The sequence below is a fragment of the Scatophagus argus genome, chromosome 10 (genome assembly GCF_020382885.2).
Source record: "Scatophagus argus isolate fScaArg1 chromosome 10, fScaArg1.pri, whole genome shotgun sequence".
Taxonomy (NCBI): domain Eukaryota; kingdom Metazoa; phylum Chordata; class Actinopteri; family Scatophagidae; genus Scatophagus; species Scatophagus argus.
In genome coordinates, this window is record NC_058502.1 from 20,569,685 (window position 1) to 20,585,382 (window position 15,698).

The following is a 15,698-nucleotide window of genomic DNA, read 5'->3' on the forward strand; positions in this document are numbered from 1 at the left end:
CCCTTTAAGGTAAAGCAGGAGGTGATCAGGGTGAGCGTTGATGCCCAGATGTAAATATAAGCAGCAGATCCTGAAAGCCTGAGGCAAGGATACAAATCCCAAATTGTATTAAGGGACATTGTCCCTCACTCCCAGTATGCGTACCTAATCCTGTTTCAGCGATGTTCCATTACCTCAATTACTATCATCTCACCCAGAGGTGGACCCAGCCAAGGACACTACCGGAGAGCCAACGATGGGTGGAAAAAGTGGGGGAGACAATGGTGGAGGTAGGGAGGGAGGAGTGTAAAGGAGAGAGTCCTTTATAGTACAAAGAAAGTAGGATGGAAGAGAACAGGAAATAGAAGAACACACACAGAGAGAGGATGAAAAATAGAGAGAGGGCAGTTGTGGAGAGAAATGATCACAGGGGATAAACAATAAAAGGAGAGAAAATTGAGAATGTAGAGATGGATAAAATTCATTTAAGGCCAGTAAGATATTGGTATGTCTGTTCTAGCTGGTAGTCATCCATTTTTGGTTTCCCAGCTGGTCAGAAAGGGATGTAATGGTGGCAGTCCAGCTAATTTGCTGGACAGAATGACTGGCTGACGAACAGACATTTATGCCGGCTGACATTCTGAGGTGGATTCATTAAAAAGAATTTCTGTGACGTCAATGTGTTGATGGCCTTATATTCTCCTGTCTTAAATGTACATTCTGCAGTGTTCCATATGGCACCACAAGCGGGCCTGATATAGTCCAGTCAGACAGGGGCATCAGATCCAGATGCAGGTCTGTATGTAGATGTGCTATTTTTTCCTGTCCTGCCCGACTGTGCTGTGATTGGTTAGTACTGCTGTAATATGCGAAGCTACGTGGACATGTTCCAAGCATGCACAGTGGAAATTAAATTGCCAAACTTTTGAGTTTGCTTTTGCTTGTGCAGCCTACACAAATGCCCTGCATTTCATGCATTTCACTGTGAAATGAACTTTGTAACCCCTATTGTACTAGTTCCTTGTATTGTACAACATTGGTTAAGTTAGCGTCTTAATTAAAAACATACTTTGCAGAATGTTTCGCTTGCTGTTGATTATGAGATTCTGGAGAAAAATAGTTGAATTGTTGATTCTCATTCTCAGGCAGTCAAATCACCACCAATTCAAATGCCCCAAACACAGCAAAAATAATGAGAAAATAGGAAAATACAGGCAGAGAGCAGACACTGCCACAGCTCAAATGAATCATAAGTGATAACATGGAAGAATTATTTTGTATGAATCTGTACATTATACATGTACAGATACACTGTACTTTTAAAATCCTGGTTAGTATTACATCTGTAATTCTAATGGGATTTTCATTAGGACTGCAAAGAAAGAGAAGAAGCATTACAACACAGATGAAAAGCAGAAGAGGATTTTCTGGTTGCAGTATCTAAGCACATTGGTTAAAGTTGGATCCTACTTCCAGCTTACATCAGAAGCACAGCTGCAGCCTTTACACCCTGTGTGCTGTTGCTGGCTGGGCCCAAACTAGTCTGACACCCAGAAACTTTCCAAATACAGCAAAATAAGAAAATATGGGTAGAGGGAAGGGGTTCTCTGCAGATACAGACAGCACTATCAAACAAAAAGTGATGACTGAGAGGGATTACTTAGTCTGTACATTTACAGACAAAGTAATCCAATACATAAGAGGAAATTTGTTCAGGGCAGGAAAAGATAAATAACAGTAAAAAAAAAGGTTGACAGTCTGGGCGTTAGGCATGATGACAATCAGCACCTGCAAATACAGTCTGTCTCGTCAGTTTGGTGCACTGGCATTATTAAGCTCTCCTTCCCTTTGAGAGGGATGGATAGAGGAGGCTGCTGCACAACACACACACACTCACACGTGCACACACACACACACACACACACACACAAAGGAGTCGTGAAACATGAGCCAAGCTGCCTGACTGCCTCCCTTTCCCATCCAGTGCCATATAAGTGTCCAAGCAATGCCCTTGGCTTAATAGGGCTTAATGCCTGTGCTTGTCACAGTAGCATGGCTGGTATTGAGTGTTAGGACGTTTCTGAAACGTGCGTGTGTGTTCTCTGGAGTCTCACTAGTGGTTAGTATGGCTTTGACATTTACCCCAGGTAAAGAACCGGATGCTATTATTTACCCCGTCTTCTCCCCCTCCTTCCTCTTCCCTCCCTCTTTCTCCCTCAACATTCCTACTGTATTCACACTTAAAAGTTCTAGCAGGTATTTATCACCTCTTTCTAAACTTAAACCAGAGTCATTACTTCTCCCATCACATCTCTTTCTTTCCCTCTCTCTGACGCGATCTATCTTCATCACCCATTCTCCATTCTGCTTTCTCTCTTCATTTTTCTACCTCCCAGTGGTGGAGAGTTTGCCTAATGAAGTGGCTGATGGGAGTATATTACAGAGACACAGAGTGGAGCGGTCGGCTACTCTAAAATCCATTAACCTTACAGTTTCAATCAGACAAGTCTGAGCTACGAGTTAAAGAGGAGCGTGTTAGCTTAAGAGTTACACTGTTTGTGCCTTGCTTAATATTTTGCTCTCATATTTGGGAACACAAATCCTTTTTCGGTATTATTGTCAAACTTTTATGGTTACACAAGCTCATAAGCCTTATTTTCATCAGCTGACAGTATTTTCCTGGGCGAAGCAGATGTAGTTGAGTCAGTAGCATTGCACAAAAAAAAAAAAATGCCCAGTGGAACCACGGTGGGCCTCTTCATCGTATCATGACATCAATTTTAATGCATGTGTAAATTAGTGAATCACTTCAAGTACTTACACATTTTTAAGACTTCATTGCACATCTACCAGGTGGGACCAGTTCAACCAAAGAGGGACTTTCAGAATATATTGTAAAAGACCTGAAAAGTCTCAAATTATGCAGTAAGAAAGCCAAGATTAGAGGTGTAAAAATGTGATTTTGTGTAGCATGAATATGTTATTTATCTGCTTTCCTATCCTGTTGATAATCTTGTGACTCCTTTGGGAATCATGTGCAAGTTTCAGAGGAAGGAAGTCTCCCTAGGGGCTAAAATATCATTTTAGAAAAAGTATTTATAAGTCTGTCAAACTATTTATTCAGCAATCAACAGAAACAACAATAGCAATATACTGCATATATTCTGGGCTTCTTCTGTGGTTATTTAATGAACTATTTCCCCCATACAATGCCCCTGAGAGAAATCTTTTTAGGTGTTTTCAATACCAACTTCCTTTTGAACAGTTATATAGTGAACCTGGGAGTGGTTACCATCATTTTGTCTTTGAACAGTCTCAAAACATCTTGGAAATATAGCGCAAAAATGACAATTTCCAAAAGAGAAATTATGTTGTGTTATTAAAGCTCTCCATGCATAGCTGCTCCACAAATGCTTGGTTGGCTAGTTTAGTTTGTATGGGCAAGAATGAAGATATCAAAAATATCAGTTCAGTGAATGAGACTTTTTTCATGTTCAGAACTACTGTAAAAAAAAAACAAAAAAACATGGCTGTTTCAATTAAAACAAAAGAAAGGCAAATTCAACTAAAAGGGGAAGGATTGTCCTCAAGCTGCATAACTGATGATTCCCAGATGAGACATAACATGTACTGAAAGGATAACCCATTTCCTGACTCAAGCAGACTGGAAAAGGTGCAGTGTTATTGTCAGTATTCAGGATTAGAGTGGTTCAACCAGAGGAAAAGGCTTGAATAAATGAATGGATGAGGCCTCCCTGGTCCTGATAATGCAAATGATATTCACAGGTTAGTTCCTATGCAGGTGGCCACAATTAGTGGCAATTTGTGCCGATTTTAATGATCCATAATTTAGCTGCCTTTCCAAACTGTTGGTCACGGGATAAGTGTGTGTGTACAGAAAAGGAGACAGGGAGAAAAGGAAGGGGTGGTCAAAATGAAGGAGTAAAATGAAAGAAGGGGAATAATGTTCATCTACATGCTGAACAGACTCCCGTTTATACACAGGAACATCTCTAGTTAACGACAACACACGATTCTTTCACACTTCAGTACCATCAGTTTAAATCAGTGTGTTTATGTATGCAGTGCAGTCCCATAGTGTGAGGAAAATTGCATCTTTTTTAAATACATACACATGTGCACACACACAAACACACACACAAGGACATCCACAAATATTCCTTTTGCAGACTCTGTATGCAGTTTTTTTTTCACTACAACCTGTTTGACTCTCTCTTTCTGGCTATTAGAAGTAAATTGCAATGTGTGGCTGTATAAAAGCTTCCACGTGAACTATGGCATCCTTTTAGTGTTACTGCTGATTTGTCACATTGATTCTGGTAATAATCAGCAGGTGATGCATCCCAATTTATGTCTATTTTTAAAACCCACTTTATCTGTTTACATGTTAATGGAATGTTTTGTAACTTATTGTCCTGACACGTTACAGCAAAATAGCTTTTCACCAAAAAAAATCACCTGAGATAATTTGTATCAATATTAGAATAAAACCTTTTTGTTTATTCTGATAACTGTAACTGTTGTGGTTGTTCTCCTATAAATAACTACATTTCTATCAACACCTAAAAGGCTACTTTGGTTTTTCGCATACCAGCTTTAACCAGATTTTGCTACAAACTTGTTTTGTTTAGATATTTTGAGACAGTTTTTGGCAGTTGTTAATAGATTAATAAATTATTTTCTGACATATAGGGCTGTCTGTCAGTATTTCAGCTCAGATATTCAGATATACCTGCTATAAGCTTGTATAGCCATATATTGAAAGTGTATAATTTGCACAGGAAACTGACAGAACAAGCAGTGCCTTTAAAATTAAAATTCCAACAAGGCATTCTTTCATAAGAGCATTTTGCCTTGAAATGTTTTGACTCAACTTTAACTTCAGTACATTTGTAGCTCTTTGCCCATTTATGGTCACAAAAATGTTATGAGACCTTAACTTTCAAACTTAGTTCAGCTAAATGCACAAAATGTGACATATATGTCTGAACTCCTTGTTTGATTGTATATATCTATTTGTGTATTTGGGTGAGAATGTGTATTTCTGCTTGTTCACTTTGTCAAATGCAACCACTACAACTTGCTTAGTAGTGGAGAGCTCTGAACAGCAGCAATGGGGGTTCGTCTGTCATCTAATCTTGTAAACGAGCTGATGGCTGTCCGTTTGTTTCCCTAATGAGATTACACATGCACTGCGGGTCCCACCACAGGTCATCATTGCCGAGGCCATTCAAAGGCAATTATTGTTTTAAATGTACCTCTTGTCACCATCTCAAAGTGACTCTGCATGCTTCACTGAGGAAAGAAGCTTTGAGGCAAACTGAAGGAGTTGTTTTTCCTCTTCAGTTGGAGTCTAAATGTTTTTACACTCCTACTGTGTTACTTTCCTCAGGCGGCTGGGGTGTTCTGTTCTGTCTGCAGGAATGGGGACTGTCTATGTGCATTTGTCTGTAGTTTAATCAGCATATGAAGTAGTGTGAACAATACATAGGAGAATATAACTAAAATACATACACAGTACATGATTAAACTTGCACACGTCTGATTTTTATTTTACTGACGGTTAGGATTATATGTCGAAACAATAACTCATCAGTTTGAACCTTTTTTCCTGGTTTGTAAGATTTTTTTTAATGTGTTTATGCTGTTGCTACAGAAATAAGGAAACAGTAATTGAAGGGTCTAAAGGATTGCTCTCTTTTTTTTTTTTGCCTCTCCTGCGTGTGTGTGTATGTCAGCGGGCCTCTGTTATGGTAGATCAGTGGGAAGTGGTAGTCCGTGGGGATAGCCCTGTTTCTTTGTTCTGCTGCTGACAATGGAGGACTCACAGTCAGTCTAAAGGGAGAAATTATGTCCCAGAGCAGTCTGGGAGAAGAACAAATGCATACACACACACAAACTACTTCTCACATGCTACTCATGTGGGGCATGACCTCAATAAGAGCTACTGTTGTGTTTGCAAAGCCCTCAGCACCATGTGCCGACCACTTTTAAAGACTGTAACAGTTAGGCCTAAGGTTCAAATAAAAGATGGGTTCAGCCAAGTTGAAAAACAGTTGTCTTTCATGGATTTCATTCTGTACACAGTACTCCTACAGCTGTACAGCTGTGTGAAGGTTTCCAAATGAACAGCATTACAGATTGGATTCCTTGATTCTTTAATGTAATTGAAACACTTAAAATAATTCAGTCTTCACAGCTTAGCAGATCTAATGTTGTCTGTCTCCTACAGTCATGGCTAACTTAAAAGTTGGATATTTTTAAAGTTATTTTTTGGTCTAAATTGCTTCTAATCTGATCCTTTCTTCTATGTCTCAACAGGTAAGGAGGAGCCAACAACCTATACCTGCACTACATGTAAGCAGTCATATGGCAGCGCCTGGTTCCTGCTGCAGCACGCTCAGAACACTCACGGCTTCCGTATCTACTTGGAAAGTGAACACGGCAGCCCTCTCACTCCACGCATGGGTGGGCCTTCCTCCCTGGGTGGGGGTGCAGACTGTCCTTCTCAGCCCCCTCTTCACGGCCTTCACCTGCCTCCTGATGCAAGCCCCTTCAACCTCCTCCGCATCCCTGGCTCAGGCTCAGGTGGAAGGGACAGTGTCGGAGCAGTGGGAATTGGTGCTGGTGGTGCTGTAGGTGGGGGCCATCATCAACGTTTCCCTCCCACACCACCCCTCTTCAGCCCCCCTCCAAGGAACCACCTGGATCCCCACCACCTGAGCCCAGAAGAGCTGGCGCTGGCAGCCCACCACCCGAGTGCCTTTGACAGGGTGCTGCGCCTCAATCCTCCTCTGCCCCTGGACCCCCCTCCAACAATGGACTTCTCACGGCGGCTACGGGAGCTGGCGGGCAACACCTCAGGGTCCACTCCCCCATTATCCCCCAGCCGACCAAGCCCCATGCAGCGCTTACTCCAGCCATTCCAGACAGGAGGAGGAAGTGGAAGTGCAGGAGGTGCAGGGGGCAGTAAACCTCCATATCTTGCCACCCCACCCCCTCTTCCAGGCTCCATGCAGTCACCTGTGGGTTCTCAGACCACTCCTACTACCCCTCTCCCATCAGCAGGGGCAACTCCATCCTCCACAACCCCCTCAAAATCAAAGTGTTGTGAGTTTTGTGGCAAGGCTTTCAAGTTTCAGAGTAATCTAATAGTGCACCGGCGTAGCCACACAGGAGAGAAGCCGTATAAATGTCACCTGTGTGACCATGCTTGTACACAGGCTAGCAAACTGAAACGCCACATGAAGACACACATGCACAAATCCTCTTCGCCAAACACAGGCAAGTCAGAGGATGGGCTCTCAATAGCCTCTTCTCCAGAGCCCGGCACCAGTGAGCACATGGGCAGTGCAAGCAACGCCCTTAAGTCAGTTGTGGCGAAGCTGAAAAGTGAAAATAACCGAATGTTACGTGAGAATGGGGAGGAGGAAGAAGAGGAGGATGAGGAAGAAGAAGAGGAAGAGGAGGAAGAAGAAGAGGAGGAGGAGGAGGAAGAGGGAGAGGAGGAAGAAGAGCATAATGGGGAGAGGACAGCCAGGAGAAACAACAACAGCTATCACTTTGGTTTGAACCTTGAAGCAGCACGTCAGCATGAAAACAATGGTGGTATAGGAAGCCGACTGGGAACAGTTGCTGATGAGGGGTCCATCCCTCGCTCCCTGCCTGAGGTGATGCAGGGGATGGGCCTGGCGGCTAGCATGCAGCACTTCAGTGAAGCCCTCAACGCACACAAACGGAATGCCATTGCCCAGGAGAATCACCTGCACCACCACCTCAGTCGAGACCATCATCACAATCGTGAGATGTGTGATGGGGACTCAGTGTTGGAAACAGATCGTGGGGAGGAGGGATCCGTCTCAACAGTCAATGGGAGGGGAGCATCCCCTAATGAATCTGCCTCTGTTGGCCTCTCTAAGAAACTGCTTCTGGGTAGCCCCAGCCCACTCAGTCCTTTCTCCAAACGTATCAAGCTGGAAAAGGAGTTTGACCTTCCCACTCCCACAATCCCTAACACGGAGAACGTCTACTCCCAATGGCTGGCTGGCTATGCCGCCTCCCGACAACTCAAGGACCCTTTTCTGAACTTTGGGGATTCCAGACAATCGCCCTTTGCCTCTTCGTCTGAGCATTCTTCAGAGAACGGCAGTCTGCGTTTCTCAACCCCTCCGGGAGAACTAGATGGTGGTATGTCAGGCCGCAGTGGCACAGGCAGTGGGGGCAGCACACCACACCTTGGTGGTCCTGGGCGGCCCAGCTCCAAGGATGGCCGCAGGAGTGATACTTGTGAGTTTTGTGGCAAAGTGTTCAAGAACTGCAGTAACCTGACAGTGCACCGGCGCAGTCACACAGGAGAGAGACCATACAAGTGTGAGCTGTGCAATTATGCTTGCGCTCAGAGCTCCAAACTTACTCGCCACATGAAGACCCACGGTCAGGTTGGCAAAGACGTGTACAAGTGTGAAATTTGTCAGATGCCCTTCAGTGTCTACAGCACCTTGGAGAAACACATGAAAAAATGGCACAGTGACCGTCCTTTGAGTACCGAAATAAAGTCAGAGTAGAAGGCCGAACTATGGGACCTTTTCCCCGCAGCTATGTCCACCATTAGTCCCCTGTTTATTCCCAAACCCTTGTAGATTTGCCCCAACCCTAACACTCAACTTTCGCCAGTCGGAAGCTTAAGACCATGTGCTCTGCACCAGCACACCCCGTTTCCATTACCCATTGAATGCATGATCTGTATCGGGGCAATACTCTTGCATTAACGCAAAACTTCGAGCCTTTCTCTTGTGCAATAATTTACATGTTGTGTACTATTTTCTTTTTGAGTTTTCCTTTTCCATTTTTAAGAACTAGTCAGCATGCATAGTATGTTTTTGCTAATCAAAAAAAGAAAAGAACTTGTCCCTGGTTGGTTAGTTGTTGAGTAAATGTGTTGCTGTTTTTCTCTTGTTCTGTTTTTTTCTTTTTATTCTTCAAAAAGAGAAAAGACAAGAAAGATACACCATGCTGCATACATTCTGTAACACATATCATGTACAGTTTTGTTTTGTAACATGAAAAATGAACAGTCTTTGATTTGACCCTCTTCTTACAACCCTGGAAATGCACTTATCCTGATCTTTCTAAAAGATGCCATGTTCACACAGGGTCAAAAAAAAAAATCATGCATCAGCTTGATGACTAAACTGAAAGTAATTACAGCCTTCAAATTTCTTTCAAAAAGACAAGGGTGTGCTAAGAATTGAATCGGTACTATCATTTGGTAGAATAAGAAAGAGTGCCTTTGATATCTCAAGACTGCATTGGCCATAAATCTTATCTGGTATAAGTTTGGGGTCACATTAGATAAAGCTAGAAGTTTTAAGCCACCCAGGGAAGGTCCTTGCATCAAGCACCTGACTGCTAAAATGGACTGTGACAACTCATGATGAAAAGATCAGAGAGTTCTTGTTAATCATCTTTAGCTACCTATTACATGTTCAATAGGCTATCTTTAATATGTGGATTTCATGGCAAGCATGGTACAAGCAGTATTGTGTATATCTGAATTATTTGTAGTTTTGTTTCTGGTAAAGAGGTACTTTTGAGATAAAGGTAATCTGTAATGTACAATCCTGAACTTGAGGGATACAGCGCATGGCTGAGAAGTGTCATGCATCTGCGTTAGCACAAACCTACAACGCTGCTTCGATATGTCAGTGTGTGGAACAATGCATAAAGTAATATATGAGCTCCAAGTGAGGCTAACTTTATCTGGGAGCATTGAAATAACTACAAGCTAGACAGACAGAAAGCTACATAGAACTGGAAGCTACATATGTATTATGGGGATCAGAGGCAATCTCTTTCACTTTACATTTACAATATCAAAACAGGGTCATTAGCTATGAATTACAGAAAAAAAAGAAAGAATTGCAAACAATATCTGTACTCCAGGACTCTCAGAAAGAGTAAAATGCGATAATTTGAATTAGTATGCATTGGCTAATGCAGGGCACATTCTTTTTTATTTGCTGTTGCTTTTTAATCCAAAAGGACTTTTCTAAAAAAAATCACTGAGTTTCATTCAAGCTGTTCATAGTATAGCACTTGTCACTGAGAATAAGTACTGGCATCCCACTTGCATTTTCCCACATTGATGCAATGTTGGTACATGTGTTGAGTTTAAAAGCTAGATTGTCATTTATAGGACATGAAGTGCACTGTTTCAATTTTCCCAGTTTACACACTTACGCCGAAGGGGAAAAAGCTGTTGAAATGCTGTCAGATGACGAGGGTCCAATTGTTAAAAGCTGTAAAAGATGAGACACATAATCTGTTGCCAAGAACTCCAGCCTCATGAACCTTGACCTTTGTACCCTTGCCGTTTCACCTTTGACCATTTGTCAATTTGTTTCCCCCATAAACCCCAGTGCTTAGCCGGGGCTGAAATTCACCTTGTCTGCAAGGTCTGTAAATGAAAAGGTTTGTTGTGAGTTACACGAGAACCAGTGCTCCTACATGGTCACAAAATGGATGTAGCTTTGTTCACAGCAGCAACATCCACAGTTTTTAAGGAGCTATAACATAAGTTGGTTGTGATCTACACCTGAATAATCTATAGACCTTGCTGCCTAGACGACAGACACTCAAATCTTGTTGCTCACACTGCGAGAATCGATTTTTGTATAAATCTTCCTTTAATTATAGATATGAAAATAAACGTTTCTTGCAAATAACACTCCACTATCTTTAAGGGGAAACTGTATTTAAGTTTTGTTGTCGTTTCTCTTTTCCTCAGCGTCTTGGTGGTGTTCAAGACTCCGATCACAGTATATATGAAATGAATTTAAAAAAAATATGAAAAAACAAACAAACAACAAAAAAAAAAAATTTCTGTGATGTTTTGTATTTTATTTTGCCTTGGCTCTTCACAGCTCTTCAGGTTGAAATACAATTTGCATTGGGGAAAGGATTAAGATTATATATAAATATATAATAAAGAACTTAAAATATAGGAAAATGCACACTCATGTCAATTCCTATGCTTAAACACATTTATGGTCTACTTTTTCTGTATTTCTAGAATTGTATTTGAATTCAATGTTCACTTAGAGTAGGCACTATAGTATTTATATTGAGGCTCGTATTTTTAACTGTTGCTTGTTCTCTCTAAAGGTATTTATCATACCTTTTTTTGGTAGTGGAAAAAAAGTCCCAAGCTGCCACGGTATATTTTTTTAATTTGGCAGGATAATATAGTGCGAATTATTTGTATGTTTAAAGAAATAAAAGGAAAAACCCCATAAAAAAGCAGCTAAAGTACGTGGCATTGGGAGGCGTCACAGGCCATCAGATGGCCGCCGCTCTGTTTCCTGTCCACAGAGGTGGTTGTACATATCTTCTTTGGTTTTTGGTTCGGATCCCCCTCGCCCCCGCCCCCCCGCTGTATGCAGTAATGCAAGCTGACGTCGGCCTGTTCTGTTGTGTGCTTCTGTCTTTCTCACCCCTCCCACCTGACTACATTCCAACATCAAGAAGAGAAGAAAAAAAAAAGAAAAAAAACTTCATATGCAGTACATGGATTACGAAAAAAGCGTCAAAATAAATACATTTAAAAAGAAATTAAATGTTTTGCAGTTTTTTTTTTCATTGCCAAATACTAAATGGTGCTTTATATTTAGATTGGGTATACTTTCATATGCAAAGCATATTTGAAAATGACCCGGGGGATGTGGAGAAGCCTGCTTGAGTTGAGACTTTTTTGTAAATGGCAATGCGGAATATTTTGTTATCAGCCTTTTCTATTCCTATTCTGAGAGCTGTTTGTTGTAACTTGAACTTGAACTTTATCTTTTACTATGGGAGTTACTATTTATTATTACCTATATGCTCTGTTCAAAACAGAGACATGGGATGGATCCTTATTTTTGGTTTCTTTTTATTTTGTTTTCTATTTTTTGTTATAATATAATTTTGACTTTTTTTTTCTTTTGTAATGGTGGCCGATGGTCATTGGACAAACCTAGCTCTTTAATTTCTGTTGTACTTGTTTGGGGTCTCCGTTCAGTTGTATTGGGAAAACCACTGTCTGTGTTTTCTGGCAGATGTCTGCATAATCCTGTTCACACACCCATTTTGTCCCTTTATCGAAAAACAATTAATAAAAAAAATGAAAGTATAATGGCACTTGTTGCTTATATCCATTGTGTGTGTCATGTTAACTCAAGTGTGTATGCGTGGGTGTGTGTGCAATTACTCTCCAACTCTTGGTATTTTTTTCATGTTTCACATGAAAATGTTAATTTCTCATAAATCACTTCAAATGGAAGAATTTTCAAAGTCAGCGTGTACAGACATGTAGTTCAGAGAGCATAGTTCTCACCAAGTGTGTGTGTGTGTGTGTGTGAATAAGGTGTCCGTGGTGACTTGCAAAGAGCACTTTTCTTAATGTGTTCTGAACCCAGTGAACTCAGCCCTCCATACCCTCCACCCTAGCCTTTGGCCCAGCACTATATGTACTTCATGACTTTGTGTATGTGTGTGCTGTTATTGTTTGGGAGGGCTGAATGGGTACATATTCAAGCGTATTAAAACTCGTGACACCTGTGTGTCTGCAGTGTCATCCTACCTGTTGGACAAGACAAGCCTAGCTGGTTTCAGCGCATGCCTGTGTGTGTGTCTATGAACAAGTGTGTATGTGCATCGTATCGTTTTCACTAAGTTTTCATGCTATCTTAGAGCACAAATGTGCACTATGCATGTCAGTTGCTGATAATAGCTGTTCACACACACACAGACAAAAACACATACAGTATATGGACATATATATGCTGCTCCTCTCACAGAATGTCCTTAAGTAAATATCATTATGTCCCCCCTGTTTGCTCAGTAGTCACAAAGCCTCATAAACCTGTCAGAATCAATCAGCACTATTTCCTCCAGCCACCACACCCTGTTCAGATCTCTCACAAACACTTATGTTCCAGCAAGTATGAATACACCTGTGACACTATAAGCCTCAGTAATGTGAAAGTAATTCAGTAAGGGCACAATCATTAGAAAAGGATGCAAGATAAAAGAAGTCATACAAAACTCAAAAAAATACAAAAATAGAGTTTTGCCACCCTTGAGCTGAAATTGAAACCTGCACCTGAACTTCAGTATTTTGTTCCTGAACATGAGCAAAATGACTTTAACAGATAGGCTATCTTGCAGAAATAGTGCGTTCAATTAAAGTGTAGCAAATGGACAATAAATGCATGACTGAGCATAGACACGTTCAAACCTTTGTTCTGCATTCACCGGGCATGCATGGTCACTCTCATGCAGGTGCACCAAACAGCACAATGTGCGACTTGAGACGAGTCATCTGCTCATACATTATGCTCACTGCTGTCATTTTTGCATGTGGCAGTGAAAGATCAGAATTCATTCATTCTGAAGGCATTTCTGTTCTCCCTTTATAGGGAATACTCGGAATAAAAGACCAAACTTTCAATGATCAGCCAAAACATTCAAACCACTGTCAGGCAAAATGAATAACATTTATCACCTCTTTACAATGCGCTGCTCTGCTTGGAAACCTTGGGACCTTGGACATTCATGGGCATTCATGAATGTTACTTGGCACATACCACTCACTCAAACACTGCTGTAGACCAAGCACACACCTTCATGATAACAGCATACTGTGGTGGACAGCAGAACAATGCAATCCATCGCACTCAAAAAAGTAAAAAAAGACTCAATGCACTGACCTGGCAAACTCTCCAGATCCCCAAAGGACTGCTGTCAACATCCTGGTGCCAGACACCAGAGGACACCCTCAGAAGTCCTATGTCCATGCTGCAGCGGGTCAGAGATGTTTTGGGGCCCAGTGGAAGACTTGCAGCGAAGACAAGTCGGACAAAAGGTCATGCATAGAACAAAGAACATGCGTAATTCAAAAGCAATAATTTTTCATATATGTGACTTATGTGACTCATTTACTCATGCAACTTGATGCCCCAAGAGCCACTGACTGTGAGGATATGTGTTGTGAGAGATGAGGTGTGTTGGACATGGGAGCAAAGTAAGATTTTATTTCCCACCTCAGGACCCACAAGTGGTAGCAGTTTACTCCCTGTTAAACAATGTGACTAGCCACCAGCAGGACTGCCTGGGCAAATAAAACAAATCAGCACCATATTTTTTCACTTCCTCTCTCTCTCTCTCTCTCTCTCTATCTATCTCTCTGCCTTTCCCTCTCTCTTTTTCTGTGATAAATTCATTGTGTTATAAACCTGTGAAGCATTCAGGCCTTTTCTGCTTTACTGGGGCTCTCCTTTGCTGGTTTATGTGAAAAGCATAATGCATTTGTCACTGTTATAAAATCTATACAACCATGACCTGCAGCCCCCCATAAACTCCCATGGATTTGTTTTTGGCCTGCAGGGTTTTACAATAAAAGATTCTCCAAAGAGAAAGCATGTTTTCACACTGCTTTTGTCACCATATGGCCTTGACGCAACACAGTTCCAGTGGAATCTAGATAAAGAAAAGGAATGTATGTGTGTGCAAATGTGTGTGTGTTTTGTCTGGCTTTCTTCCTACTGAGTGTACTTTGGTATCTGTGTACATACTGTGCTATGCCACAGAAGTATTTGTCTTTACCAGCCTCTGTCTGCCACACCAAGGAGTACTGCTTCCATACATACTGGGCTGTTTAATACACACTGGCCACTGCAGTCTAAAGGAACAGGCTACAAAGTAAATGCCTCTTATTGTAATGGACAATCACTGAACATTACTTAGCACATATAATAGCCACAAGGCCAGTCAAGTATGTGAAAATTTTCAATCAAAGCCAGTAAAGGAATAATGCATGGACACTGACAGGCCTTTGGCCACAATGCTCTTAATGCCCCTGTGTAGGAGTTACAGTGGAAGACACTGAATTACGAACCACAGAATGAAACTCTGTGCAATCACTGGAGGTGAAAATAAAGTTTATCTCTGACCTGGTATCAACTGATGGTGGCAAGGCCATTTGATTCTTGAATAACTTCTATGTTTGAATTATAAGAAGATGAGCAAAAATGTTATTGATCCAAACAAGCTAAGGCACAAAAATGACAAAGAAAGCTACAGAGTTGTTGGAACTTGAGCCAAGTTCTTTCAGAGATACTTCTTGTTTACGTGAGTCATTTTTTGTACTCTTGGCCTGCATTGTTGTCCATTAAGATAACACTGACCAAAGTTATAGCTGAGATCTGGGAACACTATGACATCTGTAGAATGAAATCTGGTCAGACAGACAGTAAACAGGTCAACAGTTTAGCCTGATCTAAAATAGAGACATGGACTTTATTTTGAGGTAAAACTGTTTGTGCACAACTATGCCAAACATGGCAACTCAAACTTGAAAAAGTAAACTGTGATGGATGTTTACAATAAACAATTCTGGTACAAATATTACCATCCTTACTAACAGGGGATTCATCCCAAAACGGGTCTGAATTAAAAAATCTAAAGGACTGGTGTGGCCATGTCAGCACTGATCTAATTAAATATGACCTGGTCTAAGTTATATATCCATGTGTCTGGAGGCTTAACAAATATCAAAACAGTGCACAGAGCCCTGTAACATCACATACCTATAATGCTATTGCTGTATTGTCATTTGAGCTTTTCTTGAGTTGATCACTTGGTACACATGAGAAATACAGGTT

General features: G+C 41.3%; 1 protein-coding gene across 2 annotated transcripts in view; it reads left to right on the plus strand.

The window, feature by feature from the left end:
- Positions 1-12,166, plus strand: part of bcl11aa (BAF chromatin remodeling complex subunit BCL11A a) — a 48,351-nt gene extending 36,185 nt beyond the window's left edge. For both annotated transcript variants that reach the window (XM_046401639.1, XM_046401640.1), the window contains exon 3: positions 6,322-12,166. In XM_046401639.1, the coding sequence (XP_046257595.1) occupies positions 6,322-8,564 (2,243 nt within the window). In that variant the 3' untranslated portion in view covers positions 8,565-12,166. The remainder of the gene's footprint in view (positions 1-6,321) is intronic.
- The last annotated feature ends 3,532 nt before the right edge of the window (positions 12,167-15,698 follow it).